Source organism: Tamandua tetradactyla, chromosome 12, assembly GCF_023851605.1.
Source record: "Tamandua tetradactyla isolate mTamTet1 chromosome 12, mTamTet1.pri, whole genome shotgun sequence".
NCBI lineage: Eukaryota > Metazoa > Chordata > Mammalia > Pilosa > Myrmecophagidae > Tamandua > Tamandua tetradactyla.
Window position 1 is genome coordinate 66,352,976 of NC_135338.1, and position 21,867 is coordinate 66,374,842.

General features: G+C 42.5%; 1 protein-coding gene across 6 annotated transcripts; it reads left to right on the forward strand.

The window, feature by feature from the left end:
- Positions 1-602: 602 nt before the first annotated feature.
- On the forward strand, positions 603-20,317 carry SNUPN (snurportin 1). Of its 6 annotated transcripts, none has more exons than XM_077123697.1 (9): positions 603-897; positions 3,015-3,177; positions 5,253-5,400; positions 9,098-9,202; positions 9,480-9,576; positions 10,856-10,953; positions 12,766-12,843; positions 14,496-14,576; positions 16,071-20,317. In XM_077123697.1, the coding sequence occupies exons 1-9, from the start codon at positions 840-842 to the stop codon at positions 16,392-16,394; spliced, it is 1,152 nt and encodes a 383-aa protein (XP_076979812.1). In that variant the 5' UTR covers positions 603-839; the 3' UTR covers positions 16,395-20,317. The 6 variants fall into 6 exon arrangements, with proteins under 6 accessions (XP_076979812.1, XP_076979813.1, XP_076979817.1 ...); XM_077123698.1 differs by having other exon boundaries at positions 897-971; XM_077123702.1 differs by having other exon boundaries at positions 897-971; positions 3,020-3,177.
- The last annotated feature ends 1,550 nt before the right edge of the window (positions 20,318-21,867 follow it).

Consider the following 21,867-nt stretch of genomic DNA (forward strand, 5'->3'; position numbering starts at 1 on the left):
TCATTGGGCTATTTGAAGATTAAATGAGATCATGCAAACAAAGCACAGAGCCTGGTTTAATGTAAGCCAATAAATGGCTATTAACGTTTTTATTTTGCACTTCATCCTTCCTTTTGTGCAGAAGCAGCACCCTGGCTTGATTAGATTTACCTGGTTTGATTAGAGTTCCTAAACCTTGGCCACCACCTACTCTCCACCTCTTGCACTAAATTCAATCATTCCTTCACCCAGGATCTACTTACTGAGTGCAGTGTCTTTTGCTGGGCACTGACTACTTAAGCACGAATCAGACCTGGTTCCTGCCTTTGAGAAGCTCAGATCCAAGTAGGAAAGAGAAACTCCCACACAAACGAGCTGTAATTGAGGTATGTTTCTAGGGCGAATGAGAGGGTGCATTTAATTGTCTGAGACTTGGGGATGTGAGGGATGGGGGAGTCATTCAGGTACCTGGCACCGCCCAGGCAAAAAGCACGGGAGTGTCGGTACACCACTAAAGACTAGGCGGATCTGGGGAAGGAGGCAGGGCCCAGGCCCTGGAGGGAATGAAATCCAGGCCACGAGGTCAGGGTTTCTCCTATTGGCGAGGAGCTTGTCCTGGAGTGAGGCCTGGATCGTGCCTGATCTCGTTACGGGAAGGGCCTAGGACGATGCCGCGCAGGAGCGGGAGGAGCCCTGCTCCCGCCCAGAGGGAAAGCTCCGGCGGTTGAAGGGAGAAATAACGGCCACCGCGGGAGGACGCCAGGCCATTTGCCGCAGCTGGAGGAGCCGGAAACTCCGGGCGTGTGGCTACCTGGCCCGGCAGCTCCTTGGCGGGGGCGGGTTCGGCTCTCCCAGGGCAGATGATTGGTCGGCCACTGGTGGCGACCGCGGCGGCGCTTGGAACTGTCGCTTTGACCGGTGAGTCCTGGGTTCGATCCCGGGTCCCGCCAGCTCTTGAGGCGCCCCGATGTACCAGGCGATGACTCTTCTTGGTCGGTCCGCACTCCCTTTCTTCCCGGGCGTCACCTGGAGGGGCAGGCCCGTAGGGGAGCCCCCCCTTCGGGCGCGCTTCCGCTCTTCTGTTACGGGTCGCCTGTCCAGGACCCCTCAGGGGCATTTTGGGGAGGGAGGCGGATAATGCAAGGTTTAGGTGACCCCATTCCGAGAGAAAGACAGTGCGGGGCCGTGGCGGGGAGCACGGCGAAGTGGAGCACGTAGAGTCCCCGGGGCTGGAGCCCCGTGGGTGGGGGAAGGGACGCGCCAAGGACGCCTCAGGCCTGGGCCTTGCGGGATGAGTCGGGGGCCCGGGAGGAGGAGGAGCAGGAGGCCGAGGAAGCATGTGGGTCTGGAGCGCGGAGTAGGAGCCTGGGAGGATCAGAATTTTGGAAGTTAGAGGCGTGGGTACCGGTGAACTGTAACCCCTGGCGAGAAGCTAGACCACCTAGAGTTAAGGTCAGAATCCTGGAAGACAATACCATTCAAGATAATAGATTGAAAGAGCAGGCAGGAGCTAATGGAAAACAGACATACCGGAAGGTACCGGGAGCAATCCCAGGCTCCAAGGCTTGAGTTTTAAGGATTTTATGGTTGTTGGCAGAGCGGGGCCCATACCAAGATAAAAGCATGATAAGGCCTGGGAAATGTACTTGGGATATGGTCATTACTTTGGTGAACCTAAGATATAATGAACTTATTTTTTATTTTATTTATTTTTTTATTATGAGCGTTTTCAAATTTACACAGAAGTAGAGAAAGTTACGTGATGGACTGGTCCCCGGGTACTTTTCTTCTGGGCTCAAAAATCCTGGCCACCCCAGTTGCATAACAAATATTTTAAGATATGCCTCAAATTCTTACTGATTATGGAACAGTATGTTAATCTTATCAATTAAAAATATTTCTTTCAAGTAAAAAATCTGATTACAGGTTTGCAATGGCTCATTGGCCAAGAAGAGGCCCACAAAGTTGTGTTTTTAACTCTGGAGGCTCTGGAACAATCCTATTGATTTCCATGCCCAGAGTGCTGTGATGGCCTGAGATGGAGTTTAAGCGCTGGCGGTGTCCTCTGGTTTATACTAGAATTTAAGGTTTGGGCCAGTCCAGTGGTAAGAATCGTATTTCCCCCAAATGTTCCTATTTTTCACACTCTGAGGCCTACCTTCAATCTTTGAGTCGGTTCTTCTGCTGCTTCATTCACAGGAGTGGATAAATTTACTTCTTCCTCTCCACTCCCATTCTTTAGGGCTCACCTGGGTGGTTTATCTCCAAAGATACCTGCTCCCTGCCATTCAAATATACCACATGTGCTTTTCACACTCCTGTAGCACCTGGTGTTAGCTGTTAGTCAGCCTTCCACATTGAGATCCTTTTCATGATGGTCCTGCACAATCCTAAAACCGTTTCCTTCCCTCTTCTGTGCCCTCCACCTCCATCCCAATTACAAAAGAAGATATTAACTGCCCCAGTTTGGGTTTTTGACTCCCCTTGTCTACCTCCAGGGGACTCAAAAAAACAGCATTTCTTCTAGAGCTAAGTTTTCTTAATGTGATTTGCCATTTATTAGAGAATTAAACAACTGATTGGATTATATTTGCATCAGAAGTTATGTTTAGTTATTGAGTAATGGCTGTTTAGTACTACTGTGGAAAATATTAGATGCTTGATCACACTGCTGGATGTCAATGCTTATAAAAAGGAACTAATCTCAGGGCTCATTGTGATGAATGAGAAAGAGCAAAAGTTAGATTCAGTCAGGGGATGAATTTGCTTAGTGATTGATATTCAAATATATCTATACACTTAAAGCTATCAAAATGATCATTATTGAAATATCTACAGGAAATAATGTTGTTACTGGTAATGTGTAATTCATCTACATGTGAATTTCCTTTTTTTTCCCCATGAAAACAATTGTCTTTTGATTAAATGAAGTTTCTTAGAAATGAAGCCATGATGTTATATCGTAACTGTCTGTGCACAGGTACTGAGGAGAAGATGTGAACTGAATAAAACATTTTCTTTCATTTCTTTTGTAGGGAAGATGGAAGAGCTGAGTCAGGTCCTGGCTAGTAGCTTTTCTGTGTCCCAAGATCTGAATAGCACAGCAGCCCCACATCCCCGCCTGTCCCAGTACAAGTCCAAGTACAGTTCCTTGGAGCAGAGTGAGCGGCGCCGTCGGTTACTGGAACTGCAGAAATCGTAAGGGATGCTTTAACCCCTTGGCTTCTTTCTACAGGCTGGGAGAAAATCATTCAGGAAATGTAGTCTGTCCCTACAGAGCGCCTTTCGACATAGACCGTTTTTAGGTTGATCTTCCTGCCTGTGAGGTTGGGAGAGGTAATCCTGGCAGAAGTAGACATCCTTTATGTTCAAAGCTTAATGAAAATGAGGAAGTAGGGAGCAACTAAAATCTGAAAGCAAACGCTCAATTATTTGGTTAAACTTTTCTTTCTTTCCTGGCAGCAGTACTGAACTTTTCAGTTTAGGGGCTTGTGAAATCCACGCCCATACTTCCACTCCCCACATTCCTTGTGTACTTATGTGTGGCTTCTTCTGTACTTTGAGTCCTGGCGTTGGTGTGGTCTTCCCGTCTGCCTTCTCTACTGAGCCCTTGGGAGTTCAAGACAAATAATTCCACAGGGAACCTGAGAAAATGTCTTCCATACACTTACTTTTAAATGCCAAGATGAGCAAACAGGAAAAGAGAATGTTTGTGGCTGGGCTATTCTGAAGGCAGGGCCTGTCTTCTTTTTTTTTTTAGTATAGCATATGCCTTATTTGGGTAATAAATTAAGGAATTGGGGATTAGGATAAAATATTAACAGCTGCACAGTTTCCATCTGGTCACCGTTTTGTCCAGTTTGTGTCATGCATGTATTCAGCAGGAATGGTTCCCTGTGGCTTCTGGGGTTATTTGCAGATTATATTCCCAGATCATTTTTTTTTTAATGGTAATCAATTATTTTGGAATAGGTAAAACATTCATATGGTTCAAAATTCAAAATGTACAAAAGGGTATATGGTGAAAAAAATCTCCTTCCAATTTGGTTCCCTAGCCATCCAATCCAGTTCCTTTCCTATAGTTTTACTTTTGCCTATCCTTCCAAAGATGTTCTATAAAGGGATAACCAAGTGTGTATGGTGATATGTGTTACATAATCTTTTTTTTAGTACAAATAGCAGCATACTATGATAGAATACATAATAATATACGCATAATACATAACAATACCACAACATACACTGTTCTGTACTTTCTTTTAACGGTTTCTTGAGAGTTTCCATATCAGTTCATATAGTGCCACCTTATCCCTTTTTTATAATGCTAAGCATTCTATTGAATGGATAGTTCATAATGTAATCTAACGAGTCCCCTACTAATGGACATCTGAGTAGTTCCCTTATCTTGTGATTACAAATAATACCTGGGAAATAACCACTGATATGTGTTCTTTCACACATGTTCAGGTACATCAGCTCTTTCTAATTTACCTTCCCATGAATGTGCATGCATACTTGTGTGGGTTGGAGAAGAAGCCATCTCTCTTGTCTCACTGTGTCAGTAGTTAAACTTTCTCACCTTAGCATTTAGGAAACAGTATAGGAGGTTACATGATATCTCCGAGTCACTTTGGAACAATCAGTTTCCAAAAAGGTGCAAAATAGAAAAAGGTTTTTCTTCCTTCTCAGTTTCCCAAATGTTCTCAAATATGTAGCTTAAAAAAAGATAACACAAAGGGAAACAAGTCAATGAAAGATATTATTTTGTAAACTAAGTGGATTTTTTTGTTAGACAGGAACTGGCAAAAGGCCTTGCTTGTCCCCAGAAAACTGTGTGACGTGGAAAGCCCCAGAAGTTTTTGACTTCTCACTGCATCTCAGCATTTCTTCTTTCCTATCCCTGGAGGCCTTTGGATTAGATGCCTGCCAGGCAGGGGAAGTGTCAGCTCTCACCTTGGGTGGGAGTTGGGGTGGTGTGGGGAAGTCAGTCTTTCTAATTAGTGAACCTTGAAAATTCCTTTTAATATTTTACTTTGCTTGTTCTTAGGAAACTCTGAGGCAGACTGTGTGTGTTCAGAAGAGTTTGTCTATTTAGGATCTTTGAGGAGGCAATCACTAGTTTAGCCTGGCAGAGGAAATTCTGTCTTCTCTTATTTCCACCAGAATCCCCATGTTGCTCCAGAATTTGGAGGCTTTGCAATTAAATCTGTCACATTGCAGGGTGTCTTCCTATAAGTTATAAAGAGTTGTTCTTATACCTTTTCTTTCTCCAGCAAGCGACTGGATTATGTGAACCATGCTAGAAGACTGGCTGAAGATGATTGGACAGGGATGGAGAGCGAGGAAGAAAAAGATAAGGAAGATGATGAAGAAATGGACATTGATGCTGGCAAAAAGTTACCAAAACGCTATGCTAATCAAGTGAGTGTGGTCCAGAGAATATGAGGCATTGCTATTACTGTGCAGTCAAAGCCCACTGAAGACAATGTTGCCAGAAAGAGAGGAATCTTAGCCCTTAGGAGGATGAGGTAGGGAAAAGGAATAGCAACTGCCGTGAAAATGCTGATGTAGAAGATGGTGAGAAGAACTGACTTACAGTGCTGTGTACTGATTGGGGGATCATTGTTGGAGTCTGTGGGTAGTGGGTTTGGGGGCTTTACCTCAAGCTGTTATCAAAGGTTGATGGCCTGCTGCAGAAAGTCCCTAAGCTATGATGTAAAAACAGACTTCATGTGCTGGTCATTTCCTTGGTAGTTTTTGCATAGCTGTTCTGGATTGGGCCTTCCCAGCCCAGCACTGCCCCCTCACCCCAACCCCACAGGTGTGTAGTTTTTTCTAAGAGGTGTACTAAGATGACAGTCCTAGATCTTCACACTCAGGTGTGGAAGGTGGAAAGTATAGCTGTCTTGATTAAGGATACCCTGCCCAGATACCTAGAGCAGTCTGTTGGCCAAGGTGAGATTGAGGCCATGAAACAACAGATCACTGTAACAAACTTCATTGAGTGCCCTGTTGGAACCAGAGAGGAAACCGGTGTGGTTTGTGGTGCTGTAAAAGAAGCAGGCTTGGAGATTATTCTGGGCTTTGGGCAGTCCAGGTATTACAGAAGGCAAGGTACGGCCTTCTGTAGGCCTGGAGCTAACCTGCCTTATACTTTTCCCTATAACCCAAGTGTTTTGTCACCTCAGGACCCTTTCCTACCTTTAGCATATGGTTCCTGAGTGCACACACCTCCATCCCCTTTCTCTGCCATATATAGCACAGATAAAATCCTCTGTAACAAAGTACAATTCAGTTTTATTTAGCAAACATGTTCAGGGGCCTGCTGTGTGCTAAACTAGACTATGCTATGGGGAATGTATACTTGGAAAAGAAATAGCCCTTGCATTTCTGGAATAAGTGTAGACTATTATAAGTGAGGTTCCTTCCATCCAGGGAGGTGGGGGGGGGGGGGGCGGATCAGGGAAAGGTTAATGAATGGTGTCTAGGAGACTTGACAGGCAGAGGTACAGAGTGGGGATATTCCAGACAGCAGGAGCAGGCTTAACAGGAGCCTAGAGGTAGGACAATATTATAAGGTGTGTTCAGGGACACTATGCAGGCCACTGAGGATGATGCAGTTTGTGAGTGGGGAACGGTACAGCAGAAGAGAGGCCTTAAAAGTGTGTGTAAGGGTTTAGACTGAGTTTTAGATTGTGAGGCGCCACCAGTAATTTTTGAGCCAGAGACAGAGTTGTAACTCTGTACAATACCCCCACAGCTGTGTGCAGAAGGGACTGGAGGAGAAAGAGACTGCTGCTGGAAATTTTAGTATGGGTTTACTGAAACCATCTGATGACTGGCGCCAAGAGCAGTGAGGTGGGAAGGAAAAGAGGTCATGACTATGAGAACTGTCACCAGGTGGAATGGCCAGAATTTAGCCATGAATTGGATAGGAGAGGCAGAATAGTTGGTTAAGGGTTTAAGCTCTGAGGTCATAGACCTGACCTCTGAGCTGGGCTCTATATTGACCTTGAGCAAGTTGCTTAACCATTCTAAATCTCTGGCTTCTTATTTATGAAATAGGAGATAGTAATAGTACCTGTCTCATAGGATTATTAGGAGTAAATGAGATCGTGTTTCTTAGATGTGTAGACCAAAGGTCCTAATATGTGCCCTACAGATTTTAACTGCTACTGTTAATTTTTTTAAAGCAGCATATCAAGATGTAATTCACATACCATACAACTCACCCATTTACAAGATGACATTTCAGTGTTTAGTATTTTCATAAAGCTGTACAACCAACCATCAGTGCTGTGTAGTTCCAGAGCATTTTCATCACCCCAAAAAGATAAGCTGTACTCATTAGCACATTAGGAGTCACTTCCTATCCCCCCTCCCCAACTTTCCCACTCCCTCCCAATCTAGGCAACCATTAATCTATGAATTTGTCTATTCTAGACATTTCATGTAAATAGTTTCCTACAACATGTGACCTTTTGTGTCTGGCTTTCACTTTGCATAGTGTTTTCAAGGTTCATCTTCATCTGTGTTGTAGCATAGATTATTACATCATTCCTTTTTATTGATGAATAATATTCATCAATGAATAATGTTGATGAACAATAAATCAAAATTTTTGATCTGTTCAGCAGTTGATGACTATTTGAGTTACTTCCACTTTTTGACTGTTATGAATAATGCTGCTTTGAACAGTCATGTACAAGTTTTTGTGTGAACAGGTATTATCCATTCTCTGGGGTGTATAACTAGGAATGGAATAACATATGGTTACTTTGTGTTTAAACTTTTGAGGAACTGCCAGACTTTTTCAAAGCAGCTACACCATTTTACATTCCACCCAGCAATGTATGGGGTTCCAGTTTCTCCACTTGTTATTGTCTGTTTTATTAATTACAGCCATCCTCGTGGATGTAAAGTGGTAACTCATGTGGTTTTGATTTGATATCTTAGTTTGAGCTGTAAGCACAATTGCCACAAACTGATTTTGACTTAAACATAGGGAATTTATTGGCTTACAGTTTTGAGACTAGAAGTCCAAAGTTAAGATATCAGCAAGATTTGCTTTCTTCCTGAAGGCTGTCAACGTTTTGGTGATGGCTGTTGGCAGTCCTTGAGGTTTCTTGGTTTATATATCTGAATCACGTCACAGGATGTCATCCTCTCCCTTCTCACTTTCGTGATTTGCAGTTTATAAAGCCTTCAGTAATCCTGATTAAAACCCAGCCTCATTCAGTTAGGCCATAGCTTAAGTAAAAATAACATATTCAAAAGTGTTTTGAAGATGTTACAATAGGTTATGCCCATAGGAATTCAGATTAAGATTAAGAACATACATTTGTTGGGGTACATAATTCACTCTACAACATCTGTATTTCGCTACCAACTAATCATGTTGACCATCTTTTCACATTCTTTTTGGCCATGTGTGTATCTTCTTTTAAGCGATGATTATTCAGATCCTTTGCCCATATTTTAATTGGGTTCTTTGCCTTTTTATTATTGAGTTCTAAGAGTTCTTTTTATATTCTAGATATAATTCCCTTATCAGATATATGATCTGCAAATATTTTTTTCCCGTTCTGTGGGTTGAGGTTTTATTTGATGGCATTTCTTGCAGCAAAAAGTTTTTTTTGTTTGTTTTCATTTGTCAATAAACATCTATTAAGCACTGCTATCTACAACATAGATGCCAAGGCCTTGGTTACACAATCAGTTGAGAAATTTTGTAGGAAAACAAGAATGGGTGAGAATTAATGAGGTGGTCCTTCCAAGGAGGAAAAGGGAACTTTTTAAAAATGCATATTCCTGGACCTCACCCACAGAGGGGTTAGCTCCTGCTGCAGGAGTTGAGGTAGTAAGGATGGGGGTGGATGCAGGTAGTGAAGGTGAGAAGAGAAGCTGGGGTTCATAGTGAGGTGTCACTGTCCCTTTAATTGAGCAGGAGACGATCTTGGTTGCTGAGAGACGTGAGGGAAAGTCCCATTGTCAGCCTTTGCTCCCTCATTCTTTTACATGTATTTTTATTATATATGTAGAGCATGAATACTTTGTCATTGTCAGCATTTGAGCAGCACATCCTTCTGATCATTAACACCATTTATTATGTTCCCAGTTGATGCTTTCAGAATGGTTAATTGATGTTCCTTCAGATTTGGGTCAGGAATGGATTGTGGTTGTGTGCCCAGTTGGAAAAAGAGCCCTCATCGTGGCCTCTAGGGTGAGTAGCTGTCTTTTGCCCCCCATGCCTGGTTTGTGCATTGCCTTTACCTGGGCTATGTCTTCCTGGTTTTATGGGATGGTAGGGGGGATTCCTTCCATTCCATGTTCCTTATATGCCATGGCAGCTGTGCCTGGAATGGGGATTGAAACTCTTTCCAGCAGGAGGGATTGGTTGAAAGCCATCTTTGGGGCCATGGCACCCCTGCAGAATGGGAGAACAAGAAGGTGAGGAGACCTTGGTGTCTAACAAAAATGGTAACTTTCTCTCTACACAGGGCTCTACGAGTGCCTACACCAAGAGTGGTTACTGTGTCAACAGATTTTCTTCTCTTCTCCCAGGAGGCAACAGGCAAAACTCAACAACGGCAAAAGGTATCCATGTAAAATGTCCATTTATTGTTTTATAATTAGTAAAAGACAGTATAAGTTGCTTAATGAATTGTTTTAAAGACCCACTTTGAAAGTAGACCTTTGAAATTGCACATCAACACTTTCCTGGCCACCAGGCTCAGGCCCTTCCCTTCATAGTTGCAGAATAGATGTTTCCCTGCGAGGCTACTGGGCAATAAACTTCTGACTTAAAGTCAATGCTCCTTTTTCATGGTCTTCCATTATGAGGTGATAGATTCACTTCCTTGGAGAAAGATCCCTCAGAGAATGCTAAGTGTAATGGTATAGCAAGCAGGCCCTACCAGATTCCCTTTTCTCCTTCCTCGTTTTCCTAACCTTAGCTTCTCCCTCCCATCTGGGCCCAGCTGAGGAAACTAAGATTATGGAGGTTAACTAACCTGCCCGCAAGGAAGTAGCAGAGCTGGGCCCTGAGTCTCTTCTCTTCCCTACCTACTCAAGCTTCTTTGGTGGTTCCTTGTACTTCTTGTACTGAACCTGGACTTCTTTCTTAGCCTCTAAAGCCCTTCACAAGGAGGCTTTGTCCCACCAATCCTCACTTCTTTCTCCTATGTTCTTTCTACCCTCAGCTCTGTTCAGCTTGCTTTCCTCATTGCTTCCCACATGTGTCCAGCTCCTTTTATTGTGGGGCCTTTTCTCATGCTACTTTAGTACTCCCTCCTCCTCCCCTTTGCCCTTTTCAAATTCTGTTGATCCCAGAAGATTCTGTCTATATCCTGTTTCTTCCATGAAGCATTTTCTGCTGCTCTAGTCTTTTCCTTCTGGAACTCCTATTTTTTTGTTTGTCTTATATAATTCAGTTCTTTGTTCTTCACTCTCTTTAACTTGATTGTAACTTCCTTACAAAAGGGAAGGATTTCCTCTTCCACACGTAATAAATATAACACAGTGTCCATAATAGGAACTCAAAAAGTAGTTGTAAACTAAAATGGAAGATTACTTGCTTTCAAACTTGTGAGCAAATTTAGAATTCCCACTTGGCTCAAGGGATGCCTTGATCCCTCTTGTGCTGTCCTGCCTCCTGTTACCCTTGAGCTGTACGAAGTAGCTACAGAGGGTCAAGAAGAAATACTCTCACCCTAATGAATCCTTAGTGTTTACCTCATTGGGGACTGCAAGGGCTCGTAATTACTGCAGACACTGAGGATTGTTACACTGTGAAATGGAGCTCCCTGGATTATGGGAGAGGGAACCCTGATTGGGAGGGGAACCTTGTTCTGACTTTATTGCTTTGTGTTCCCAGACTACACCATTCTGGATTGCATTTACAGTGAGGTAAACCAGACCTACTATGTTCTGGATGTGATGTGCTGGAGGGGTCATCCTTTTTATGACTGTCAGGTAAGGATTGATACTCCCCTCTTGCTTTTCCTGTCTTTTCCTCTCCTCTCAGGAAAGTGGCTCAGCGTGTGGGTTTGGTATGTGACCAACTTCTTGGTGTGTACAGGATGTGGTATATCAAGGATATTATCTAATGCTCCTTGCATCTTAATCTTTAAGTGTGTTTAAATTAGCTTAGTTTTTTTTTAAAAAAGGGATAGAAAGGACTAAAGGAAGTGTGGGGATTCTTATGGGGAGGAAGAGAAATGGAGCAGAGCGGTAGGCTGGGATTTTGTTGCAGCTGCAGCCACCCCCTCACCGCTCTCCTGAATGTGGGTGGATTGCTGGCAGGGATGATGGTGGAGCAAAGGGGGATGTTGTCTTATGTAGGCGGGCACAAAGAAGAGAAAGTGGAATGTAAGGCACCAACAGGTCGACTCTTATAGCCTCCCCGCCTTCAACCACACCCTGGCTCTGAAAGTGGCAGGGCCTCCTTGGTATTGCCTCCTAGAATCCCTAATGGGCTAACTTTGGAAAGAGGCTTTTCAAGTGAGAAGAGGTCTCAGTCTTCTCCCACCAAGTTTCACCTTCCCCTCTACCCTACTCCTGAGCTTTTATCCTATTGGTGATTCTTCCGAGTGACAGAAGCAGCCATCAGCATGAGCCTGGGTTAGCCCCCCAGCCTCTGTCAGCAGACTGCTCCCCATCGTAATGTCAGTGGTGTGGTGTTTTTGTACTCCCCATCACTCCCTGTCAAATAGGTTATCATAGTGGTTCTCAGTTTGTGGTCTCTGGACCAAGAGTTTCAGAAAGATGTTAAGAAATTCAAATTCTCAGACCTACTGCATCAGAAACTATGGGGATGGAGCTTATGGGGATGCAGGCTCAAGTGTGAGAACCCTTGGATTCTTTCGCTAGCTATTACCACAGGCTTGGCTTCCAAATTATGGGAAATGGTGATGCTTCAGCATTCTAAGATGCAGTTCATTCAGGCCTTTAACAGCCAAGATTTGCGTTGCTAAGCACTTTGTGATTATTGTCTGAATGAATCCCTTAGAACAACCCTATAGAAAGAAGGAAGCCAGAGCCAAGATGTTAGGTACCTTGCCCAAATAAATGCATACACAAGCCTAAAACTGAGAACACATGATTCAGACTAGAATTGCTATCTTATTTTCCTTTAATTCTGTTGAAGATGTGTCACAACTTCAAATGATTTTCATAATTTACCTATATATTTATATTTATAATATAAAGAAAAGACTGTTCTGTAAAATATTTTAAAAGGTAAAATAATTTAAAAGAAAGAAAAGACTCTAAATAACTATGTAAGTATATAATATCATTAATTCAGAGATTAAAGTAGTTTATGAAAAGTTGGAACCATATAGTAGTTTCTAATTCTCAGGATTAAAATAAAATGAAGGTTAACATAACCTACTTTGGGGTTGGACAGTCTAGGTCCCGCAGTGCTTTCTGTGTGTACCTGGGCAAATGAGTTAACCTCTCTGAGCCTTCGAGTCCTCACCTGTTAAGTGGAGATAATGATAGTTCAGCCCTCAGAGGGTCGTTGTGAGGATTAATAAGATTCTCTGTGTAAAGCCCTAGCATGGAGCATGACATATAGTAGATCTTCTGTGTTAAGTATGGCCTTTACTGAATTGTAAGGATAAAAATCTTCAAAGATTTTATAAGATCTTCCTGACTTTGTGATGGTGTTTTAAGGGGTGTAATGACAGAAATCAGGTGGCTATTTAGACTGGCATGTCTCTGTTCATATTAGAGTTTGACATGAGCAGTATTTCATCTTCCTCCCTTCCTTCCCTGTGGCAGACTGATTTCAGATTCTACTGGATGCTTTCAAAGTTACCTGAAGAAGAAGGACTAGGAGAGAAAACCAAGCTCAATCCTGTAAGGCCTGGTATTTGAATCACAGATATCTTTATGGGGGTTGGTTTAGGTTGAATGAAATTATTTTTTGAGGGGACATGGCATAATGAAAAGAGGTTAGGCTTAGCAGTCATCCAGATCTGAATTCCAGTTCTGGCTTTGACAACCATAGATTAAGTTAATAACCTCACTTAGCCTTAGTTTCCTTGCTCATAGACTGGGATTGATAATACCTCTGTTATAGGGTTGTTATACCTATGTTATAGAGTTGTTATAAGAACCAGATGGTATAATATACACAAGTCCTCCTTGTGTATAGCACAAGGTCCTCAGAAACCCCTTTTAGTCCTGGACAGTCTTTTGTTATCCTCAGGACATGAAGTTGCCCTCTCTAGGGTCAACAGGTAAACTTTGTTTGCCAGTCATACTCTTAGAAATTCTGCCTAGTCACCCTCAAATATTTTCCTGAACTGGATGTGATTTTAGTAAAAGAAAAAAAGCAAATAGTGCTTGATGTACAATAATAATAACCACTTCTATTAATATTGCTATTTGGAATTCTAATACAGTATTTCTGAAACTTGAGCATGCATTGACATCACCTGGAGGTTTGTTAAAATATGTATTCCTGGGCTTCACCTCCAAGTTTTCTGATTCAGTAGATTTGAGGTAGGCCTGAGAATCTGGATTTCTAACAAGTTCCTCAATGACGCTGATGCTGCTGGTCTGTGACCCACACTTTGAAAACCCCTGCTCTTGAATCTGAGCTGGGACTGCCCTCTTCTATTCAGTGCCCTCATTTCACAGGTGAGAATATAGGCTTAGAAAGGGGACTGCCTTATTCACGGTCCCACAGTCAGACTGACAAACCTGGTGCCTTGGCTGTCTGCTTAATGATTTAAATATGTGACAGCTATTTTCCGGGCATTTTATTAGCTGAGCTGCCATTTGCTGGAAATACCTGCACATTTTTTAAAGACATTTGGACAAGCCAGTTAGTTACAGGAGAATAAATGAAGTTAGTAATTTCAATTAGATATTAGAAGGACATATGCATTGAGGAAGGGGAATGTTGGAGTTGTTGTTTCTGAGATACTGTTCTAAGTGTTTTATGTATATTATCTCTGAGTCCACACAACAACCCTATGAAGTAGATACTTTTATTATCCCATTTTATAGATGGAAAAAACGAGGCATGTGGAGATTAAATGATTCAAACTCAGGCAGTCTGACTTTAGAGTTTGTAATCTTAATCAATTTGTTACACTGCTTTAGTCTGAAATCCTTGTGGTTGTGAAGAGGGCCTCTCTACGCCTTCATAGGAAGAATTAACACAAATCCCTCAATCTAGTACAGTCATATGGTTCTCAGCTTTGACTGCCTGTTGAAATCGACTGGAAACCTTAAATTAAAAAAAACCTGGGTCCCTACTCAGACCAGTTGAATCAGAATCTCTGGGATGAGGCCTGGGTGTCAATGAGTCTTAAAAGCTCTCCAGATGATTCTTATATATAAATAAGGTTGTGCAACACTGACCCAGTAGTTCTGAGGATATATGGTGGGAAGGGAATAAAGAAGGATCAGACAGAAAACTTTTTTTTTGATAGGGCTTTTCAGTTTCAGGAAGAAAATATCAACATGAATTAATTGCTTTGTTCTAATTTATATTTCAGTTTAAATTTGTGGGACTAAAGAATTTCCCATGTACGCCTGAGAGCTTGTGTAAGGTGCTGTCTATGGATTTCCCTTTTGAGGTAACAAAACCATTGTCTTTATTGCTCTGACATAACTGATAGATACAGGGGAACTTAGTAAGACAGAGACTTAATATAGTATCCTCTGACTTTGCTTTGTAAAAGCGTTATTGTGAACATATGTGCTCACTGCATTCCAGAGTCTCAATTCTACTCTGCTGGATTGGTTATTCTGTCTCTTAGCACCAGCAGTGCACCTAAGGTTTTTGATAAGTCAGAAAATACCAGAACTGGAAGGGCCCTTAAAGGACGGTTCATGAAACACCCTCATTTTACAGATGGAGAAACTGAGGCTCAGAGAGGAGCAAGGTCTTCCATTCCCAGGTCCTTCTTACATGTCTCTTCCTGCTGTAAATGTGAGAACCAGGCTCCTTGTTTGACTGCCACAACTGGTTGTAAAGTGGGACTTCTGTGATTTCAGATACCACAGATGCAACCCTTAGTGTTTTCTTCCTCAGGAGTATATAATCCCTGGGGATGGCAAGGCTTGCTGAGCAATGGGATGAGAGACCAGTTTTGTCCCACTTTGCTCAGGATTTTCCCATTTTTAGCACTGAAGTCCCTTGTCCTCAGAAACTCCTTTTAGTCCTGGACAGTCTTTTGTTATCCTCAGCCCTCTCTAGGTTCAACAGGGAAACTCTGAACAAAGTTTGTTTGCCAGTCATACTCTTAGAAATTCTGCCTAGTCACCCTCAAATATTTTCCTGAACTGAATGTGATTTTAGTAAAAGAATCACAGCTTCTTGCATGAGGAAATGGCAAAGGCTGAGTTGCCTTCATTTCTGGGAGTCAATTAAGAAAGTGGTAAGAACACCATCTTTATTTATAACCCTTATGCCCCAATGACAATAAATGCTTTTTAGAGATGAGTCATTGAATCACAGAAAAGAAAATATGTACTGTAGGTCTTCCTGTTGAGAAAAACTGAATTTCCCAGAACATAGCTTGCAAACCATTTAGTTCAGGCAGCCAAAATGGTCTGGGAGCTGAGCTTTTCTAGACAACCTGTTCCCCCTGTGCTCAGCAGGCTAATGTCTCTGAGGGACCTATCCAGTTCTCCTGCTTTGTCTTTGCATGGAACACATCCACCACTACAGAGACCTCTGGGTGGTGGAAAGCAAGTGGAATTGGGGTCAGAAGTCCTGAGTTCAAGTTGAATTTCTGCTTCATACTCAACTGTGTATCTTTAGGGAGGCCCCCAAAACTTCCTGAGCCTGCGCAATCCCAGGTCTCAGATAACCTCATGGTGGGTGAAATGGTATGAACACACCCTGTAAATAGGAAAATGCTATTTGCATTTTACTTTCTGGAAGTTTTATTTTCTAGGACATTTTTTCAGTTACAGAAATTGCATGTGTGAGAAACAAGGACTTTTTTTCCTCTGGCAGTGATCCAGAAAAAGGAACTGGACCATGAGAACTGCCCCTATGTGTACAGGTTCTCCTTGAAACACGTAGCCCCAGTCATTTTGATCCCTGCTTTCCCCTCTTGTAGGTAGATGGACTTCTCTTCTACCACAAACAGACCCATTATAGCCCTGGAAGCACTCCGCTGGTGGGCTGGCTGCGCCCTTACATGGTGTCAGATGTTCTTGGTGTCGCTGTGCCAGCTGGCCCACTGACCACCAAGCCAGAATATGCTGGGCACCAGCTCCAGCAGATTATTGAGCACAAGAGGAGCCACAAGGAGGACATGAAGGAGAAACTTGCACATAAGGCCTCCGAGAATGGACACTATGAATTGGAGCACCTATCTACCCCCAAGCTAATGAGTCCTCCCTGTGGCCTAGACCACACTGGGAGTCTCATGGAAAACTAAAGAAGGCAGCTTCCTGTGGGAGTTACAGGATGATACCCAGCCTCTGAAGGAAACTGGGGATAAGGACAGACAATAACAGGTGACTTCATTTTAGTCACTTCAACTGGAAACCAGCTTATCTACTATCTGAATGCTGGCTTAAGCATTTGGGAGGGTTCCTAGATGGGATGATATCAAGATTGATGAATTGAACTACTCCTGCTGTGAAAAGTATATCCCAGATCCACAGTGTAAATATATGTCATTCTTAAGAAGTTGTTGTGACTTTGGCTTTAGATAGACATGAGTCTCCCTTACCCTCTGCCACCCAGCCTACCTAAGCCATGACTGTTCAAATCTTGGCCCAATTTCACTGTTTTTAGCATTCTGCTGAGTTTCCAGTTGCTGCTGTTGGTGACATCGTTTTTCTGAAAAGTCTTACCAGGAACTGCAGTTCTTGGTATTTGAATATGTTCCCGCTTCTGAGAAGGCAAGTGTGATTTTCTTTGGTTTAGACATCACCAAAGATAAAATGCAAATGGAGTTCGTTCACTCATTCAACAGATGTTTGAGTGCCTACCAGTAGATAAGCATGGTGCTAAGTCCCAGCAATATAGAGTGGGTTATAGAGTTGGGCAAGACTTGGTTCCTGCCCTTGAGCTCACAGTCCATTGAGAAAACAAACCCACTATCATATAGACCACATCAAGGAGATGAAACAGTTGCTTTAGTGCCAAAAGGTGCATAAAGCATCTGGAACCTGGGATACAGGGAAAAGCAGAGAGGACTGCATAGAGGAGTTAGAGCTGGGCTGAGTCTCAGAGGGGGCACAGAAGTGTGCTCTGCAGACAGTGAGGGGAAGAGTTCCTCACAAAGATAGAGTGTGCAGCTGCATCACTCCAGAGAAGGACAGGATTTGCTCTGGGAACTGACATAGGTTCAGCACGGCTCAAGTGTAAAGTAGGAGTGGAAAACTGGAAAGAGATGGTCTAACCATGAAGGGCTTGGTGTGTTATGAAGAGGTTTCAGATTTTATGTCATGGATGAAAGGGAGTCAATATAATAAAAAGCTTTGAATGGCAGGGTGCCTTTCAAATTTGTGTATTAGAGCCCTTGAGCAGCTGTGGGGGTGGGAGATGGTGCCTAAAACTAACCAGTTAGTGGCTCTTCTGTGTTCAGGAAATGTGTTCCATTTCCTGTGACTTTACTCTGCTCCCCACACTGCTTTCTACCTTTTTAGGACTTATGTGATTGGACAAAAAGACCTTATCATTCCTCTCCAACAGTACTAGTGTCTTGTGGACAAAAACTCAGAGGGGTCCAGGTCAGATTTTGTCTCTTAAAACATGCAGCTGTCTTTTTGTGTTGATTAGTTCTGGAAACAGACTGGGGCTTAACTGCGGAGCCTGATTACACAAATTCAGCACATCCAGTGGAACTAGCCTCACTGTCTGGCTCTTAGGGAGCTGCTTAAGCTGACTCTGTAAAATCGGAGAAGGAAGAAGCCCTCTACCACTCCCATGCAACAATGATCCTGCTGGCTGCAGATTCAAGCATTTGCCTACATCAATAAGCTCTTTCCTGTATTTAGGTCAATTCCTCAATAGGAACATCATGTTCCTCTAGCCAAGGAGCATGTTGTAGACGTTTAGTCTCCATTTGATGATCTTCTGAGTACTCTAGTCTGTGTTCTCAGCAGCCAACTGCATCGTTTCAGGAGCTGTGCATGTTAGAATCAGTAGTGACTTGGCCAGGCTCTGCCCAGAAATAATCAGGTCTAGAAGGACTGCTTCCCCAAAGGACATGGGTCAGACTGATGGCCAAAGAACATATCAACCAAACTTATCAGCAAGCAAAACAATGTTGAATGGAAGCTTGAAGGACCAAGCCCAGAGGCGCACCCCTTGTAGTTTTAACTGAGGAGCCAGTATTATCAATTACTGAATAGTATTAGGTTTCCTGGTTGTTGTTTTTTTTTTTTTTCATGGACAGGCACTGGTAATCGAACCCAAGTCTCTGGCTTGGCAGGCGAGAACTCTGCCACTGAGCTACGTGGCCGCCTTTGGTTGTATTTTTTTTTAATTGTAAAACCACCTCCTGACCCACTTATATGGATGGAGACACATCTCCATGGATATCACCTAATCATAAGGTCCCACCTTGGGTGGGTCACCTCTCCATGGAAACAATTTAATAAAAAAGATCCCTCCCAACAGTATTGACCAGGATTAAAGAACATGGCTTTTCTGGGGTACACAACAGTTTCAATTGGTACAGTTGTGTTATCAGCTACTATGATTAGATACTAATTTTTTGGCCACCATTCTGAACAGTTCCCAGTTCATTTTTTTTGTGGAATCATCTCTACCCCATACAGTATGGGTGTGGGATTTAATTGGGGGAATTGGTCTCCCTTAGCCAAGGGTCAGGCTTGTGGCTTAAGACAGGCAAATCACATGCTCCCCACCAAGAATTTGTGTCATGAGCAGAGGAACAAAGAGATTTTGAAGCCGTTTATTTTGCCTGCAGTGGGGAAGGGGTCTTTCATGTTCTGATTATGAAACCCATGAACATCCAGTAAATTCCACCTTAAATTAACCAAAGCTGGTTTCTGGGCTTGCAGCCACAGAGTCCTGTCTGATACCATTGCCCATTGTGGCCTAGCCTGCTTGTCTTGGCTGGAAGGTGAGTTTGGCATGAGTTAGGAAGGAACTAGAGGTGAGATCACTTGTTTCATTTCAAGTGCCACTGGAACCCATGAGTGGAGGAAAGACTAGGGTTTTAAACCAGAAAATGCAAAATAAATTGCTTTGGTTATTTTAATGACAGCCTGGAAAAGCCATTCTGGGTTCCAGTGTTTGCCTGGAAGAGTTTATGTTAACGAAATCCACTTGTGTTTGGCAGTGATTTGTCTCCATGCACTATCCCCTTGCTCACTTCTCACTCATATCTTAACCTGCTGAAACCTGACTTCTGTTCCTAACATTTAAAGTGCTCTCATCAATGGACAAATGGTCTCCTGTTTTCCAGTTGAAGGGAAACTTCTCAGACTTTCTCTTACCTGACTTTAGCTGCCATCTGTGTGCTTCTCCAGTCCAGAAGACAGATATATCATTTATATATTATATTTATATATCTATATGTAAATATAAAGTACTTACTAATCATCTTACAGTCACCTCAAACTCAGCATATCCCAAACTGAACTCATTAGCCTTCCTCCTCAATCCTCAGTCATGCTCTTCCTGGGATCCTTGTCCTTGTTAATGGCAGTTAGTCACCAAAGAAAGGTACCCAGGAATCATTCTGATGATTCTTGTCCATTTCTTACCTTTCATAGCTTATGAGTCACTATGTCCTTTAAATCCCACCTCTCTTCTGAAACTTAAGGCTTTAAATCAAGCCTTTATCATCATTCTCCTGGAGTGCTGCCAGTCTCCTATCTAGTTTTCTTGCCTTCCCTCCTGTAATCCTTCCCTGCCACAACTACAGGCAGATTGGTCCTTTCTAAAAATGCTAATTCATGGACTTCCCATTGCCTACCAGGTACACGTGAAGCTTCTCAGCCTGCCATGCAAGTTTCTTCATGATCTGGCCTTAGCACGTCTCCCCAGCCTTGTAAATTACCTGGCTTCCTTTGCCACCTACTCTCTAGCGATGTTGCTTTACAGTTTCCGGTACAAACACCTCTGTTTCATTTTTTACCCCTACCCTATCCCTCTTAATTCTGACTTCTTTCATCTGGTGAATATATATACTCATCTTGAAAACCTCCATTCAAATGATACCTGTTTGAACTTCCTCTGCAGGTAGAATTGTCCACTCTCCTTTGTGCCCTTCCCATTCCACATAGCCAACTCTCATAGTGATTATAATACTTGATTATAAACTAATTTTTTTACATATCTGTTTCCTTCCCTGCGAAATTTGGGAATAGTCATAAAGGCCACCTGCACTCTCTTCCTTCCTTCCCTCCTTCCCTCTTTCCCTTCTTCCCTCCCTCCCTCCCTCCCTCCCTCCTTCCTTTCTTTCTTCCTTCCTTTCCTCCTCCCTCCCTCCCATCCTTTCTCTCTCTCTTTCTTTAGTGTACTTACATTATTGTACTATCATCAGAAAGTATTGTGCTGTTCACTTCTGGATCTTTACAGTTAGATCTGTTGAACGTTCTGCACTCCTTCAGTACCAAATGCCCAATCTCTATCCTCTTTCTATCTCCTGGTAACCCTCCCTTTTTTCTGACCCTGATTGCAAGATTGGATATCCCCAAGACCACTCTTAGTTTTGATAAATTATTAGAAGGATCTACAGAACTCATGGAATGCTTGTTATAGTCATGGTTAAGGGTTTATTACAGTGGAAGAATAGGATTAAAGTCAGTTAAGGAAGAGAGTATGGGGCAGAGTTCAGGAAAGTAAAAAGCGTGGAGCTTCCAGTTGTTCTTTCCCAGTAGAGTTGTGGATAGTGTTAACTTACCCAGAAAATATGTGTAGCTATGAACAGAATATTGCCAACCAGAGAAGCTCAAGCTGAGTGTTGTTGTTGAGTTTTTGTTGAGACTCAGTCATGTAGACCTGACTGGCCACCCATGTGGCTGATCTCAGTCTCTAGTCCCTCCAGAATTTGAGTTGATACTGGGTGATCCAGAGCTTCCATCCTAAATCACATCGTGCTCACCCAATGCCCAAGGTAACAAACCCTGCAGAAGCTAAGGGCAGAGGCCAGACTTTTCTTTGGGCAAGGTTAAATTCTTTTTTTTTTTTCTCTTTAACTTATGTAGTTTTTAAAATATTTTTTTATTGTGGTAAAATATACGTAACATAAGTCACTTTAACAATTTTAAGTTGACAATTCTTTGACATTAGGTATACTGACAATACTGTACAACTTTCACTACTGTCAATTTCTAGAATATTTTCATTATCCTAAACCACAACTCATGCTCCTTTAGTAATAACCCCATTCTCCTCTCCCACCACCCCTGGTATCCACTATTCTGTTTTCTGTCTCTATGAATTTGCTTATTCTAAGTATTTCATATAATAGAAATCATACAATATTTGTCCTTTTGTGTCTGGCTTATTTCACTCAGTATGATGTCTTTAAGACTCATCCATGTGGTTGCATGTACCAACATTTCACTGTTGAATAATCCATTGTATGTATATCCCACATTTTGTTTATCCATTCATCTATTGATGGACACTTGTGTTGATTCCACCTTTTGACTATTGTGATTGATGCTGTGATGAACAGTGATGTACAAATATTGGTTCAAGTCCTTGTTTTTTTTCTTTTAGGTACATACCTAGGAGTGAAGTTGCTGGGTCATTTGGTAATTCTATGTTTAATTTTCTGAGGAACCGCCAGTTTATTTCCAGAATGATTGTGCCATTTTACATTCCCATCTACAAAGTATGAGGGTTCCTATGTCTTCATATCTTCATCAACACTTATTTTCCATTTTTTCAAAATAATAGCCATCTTAGAGGGTGTG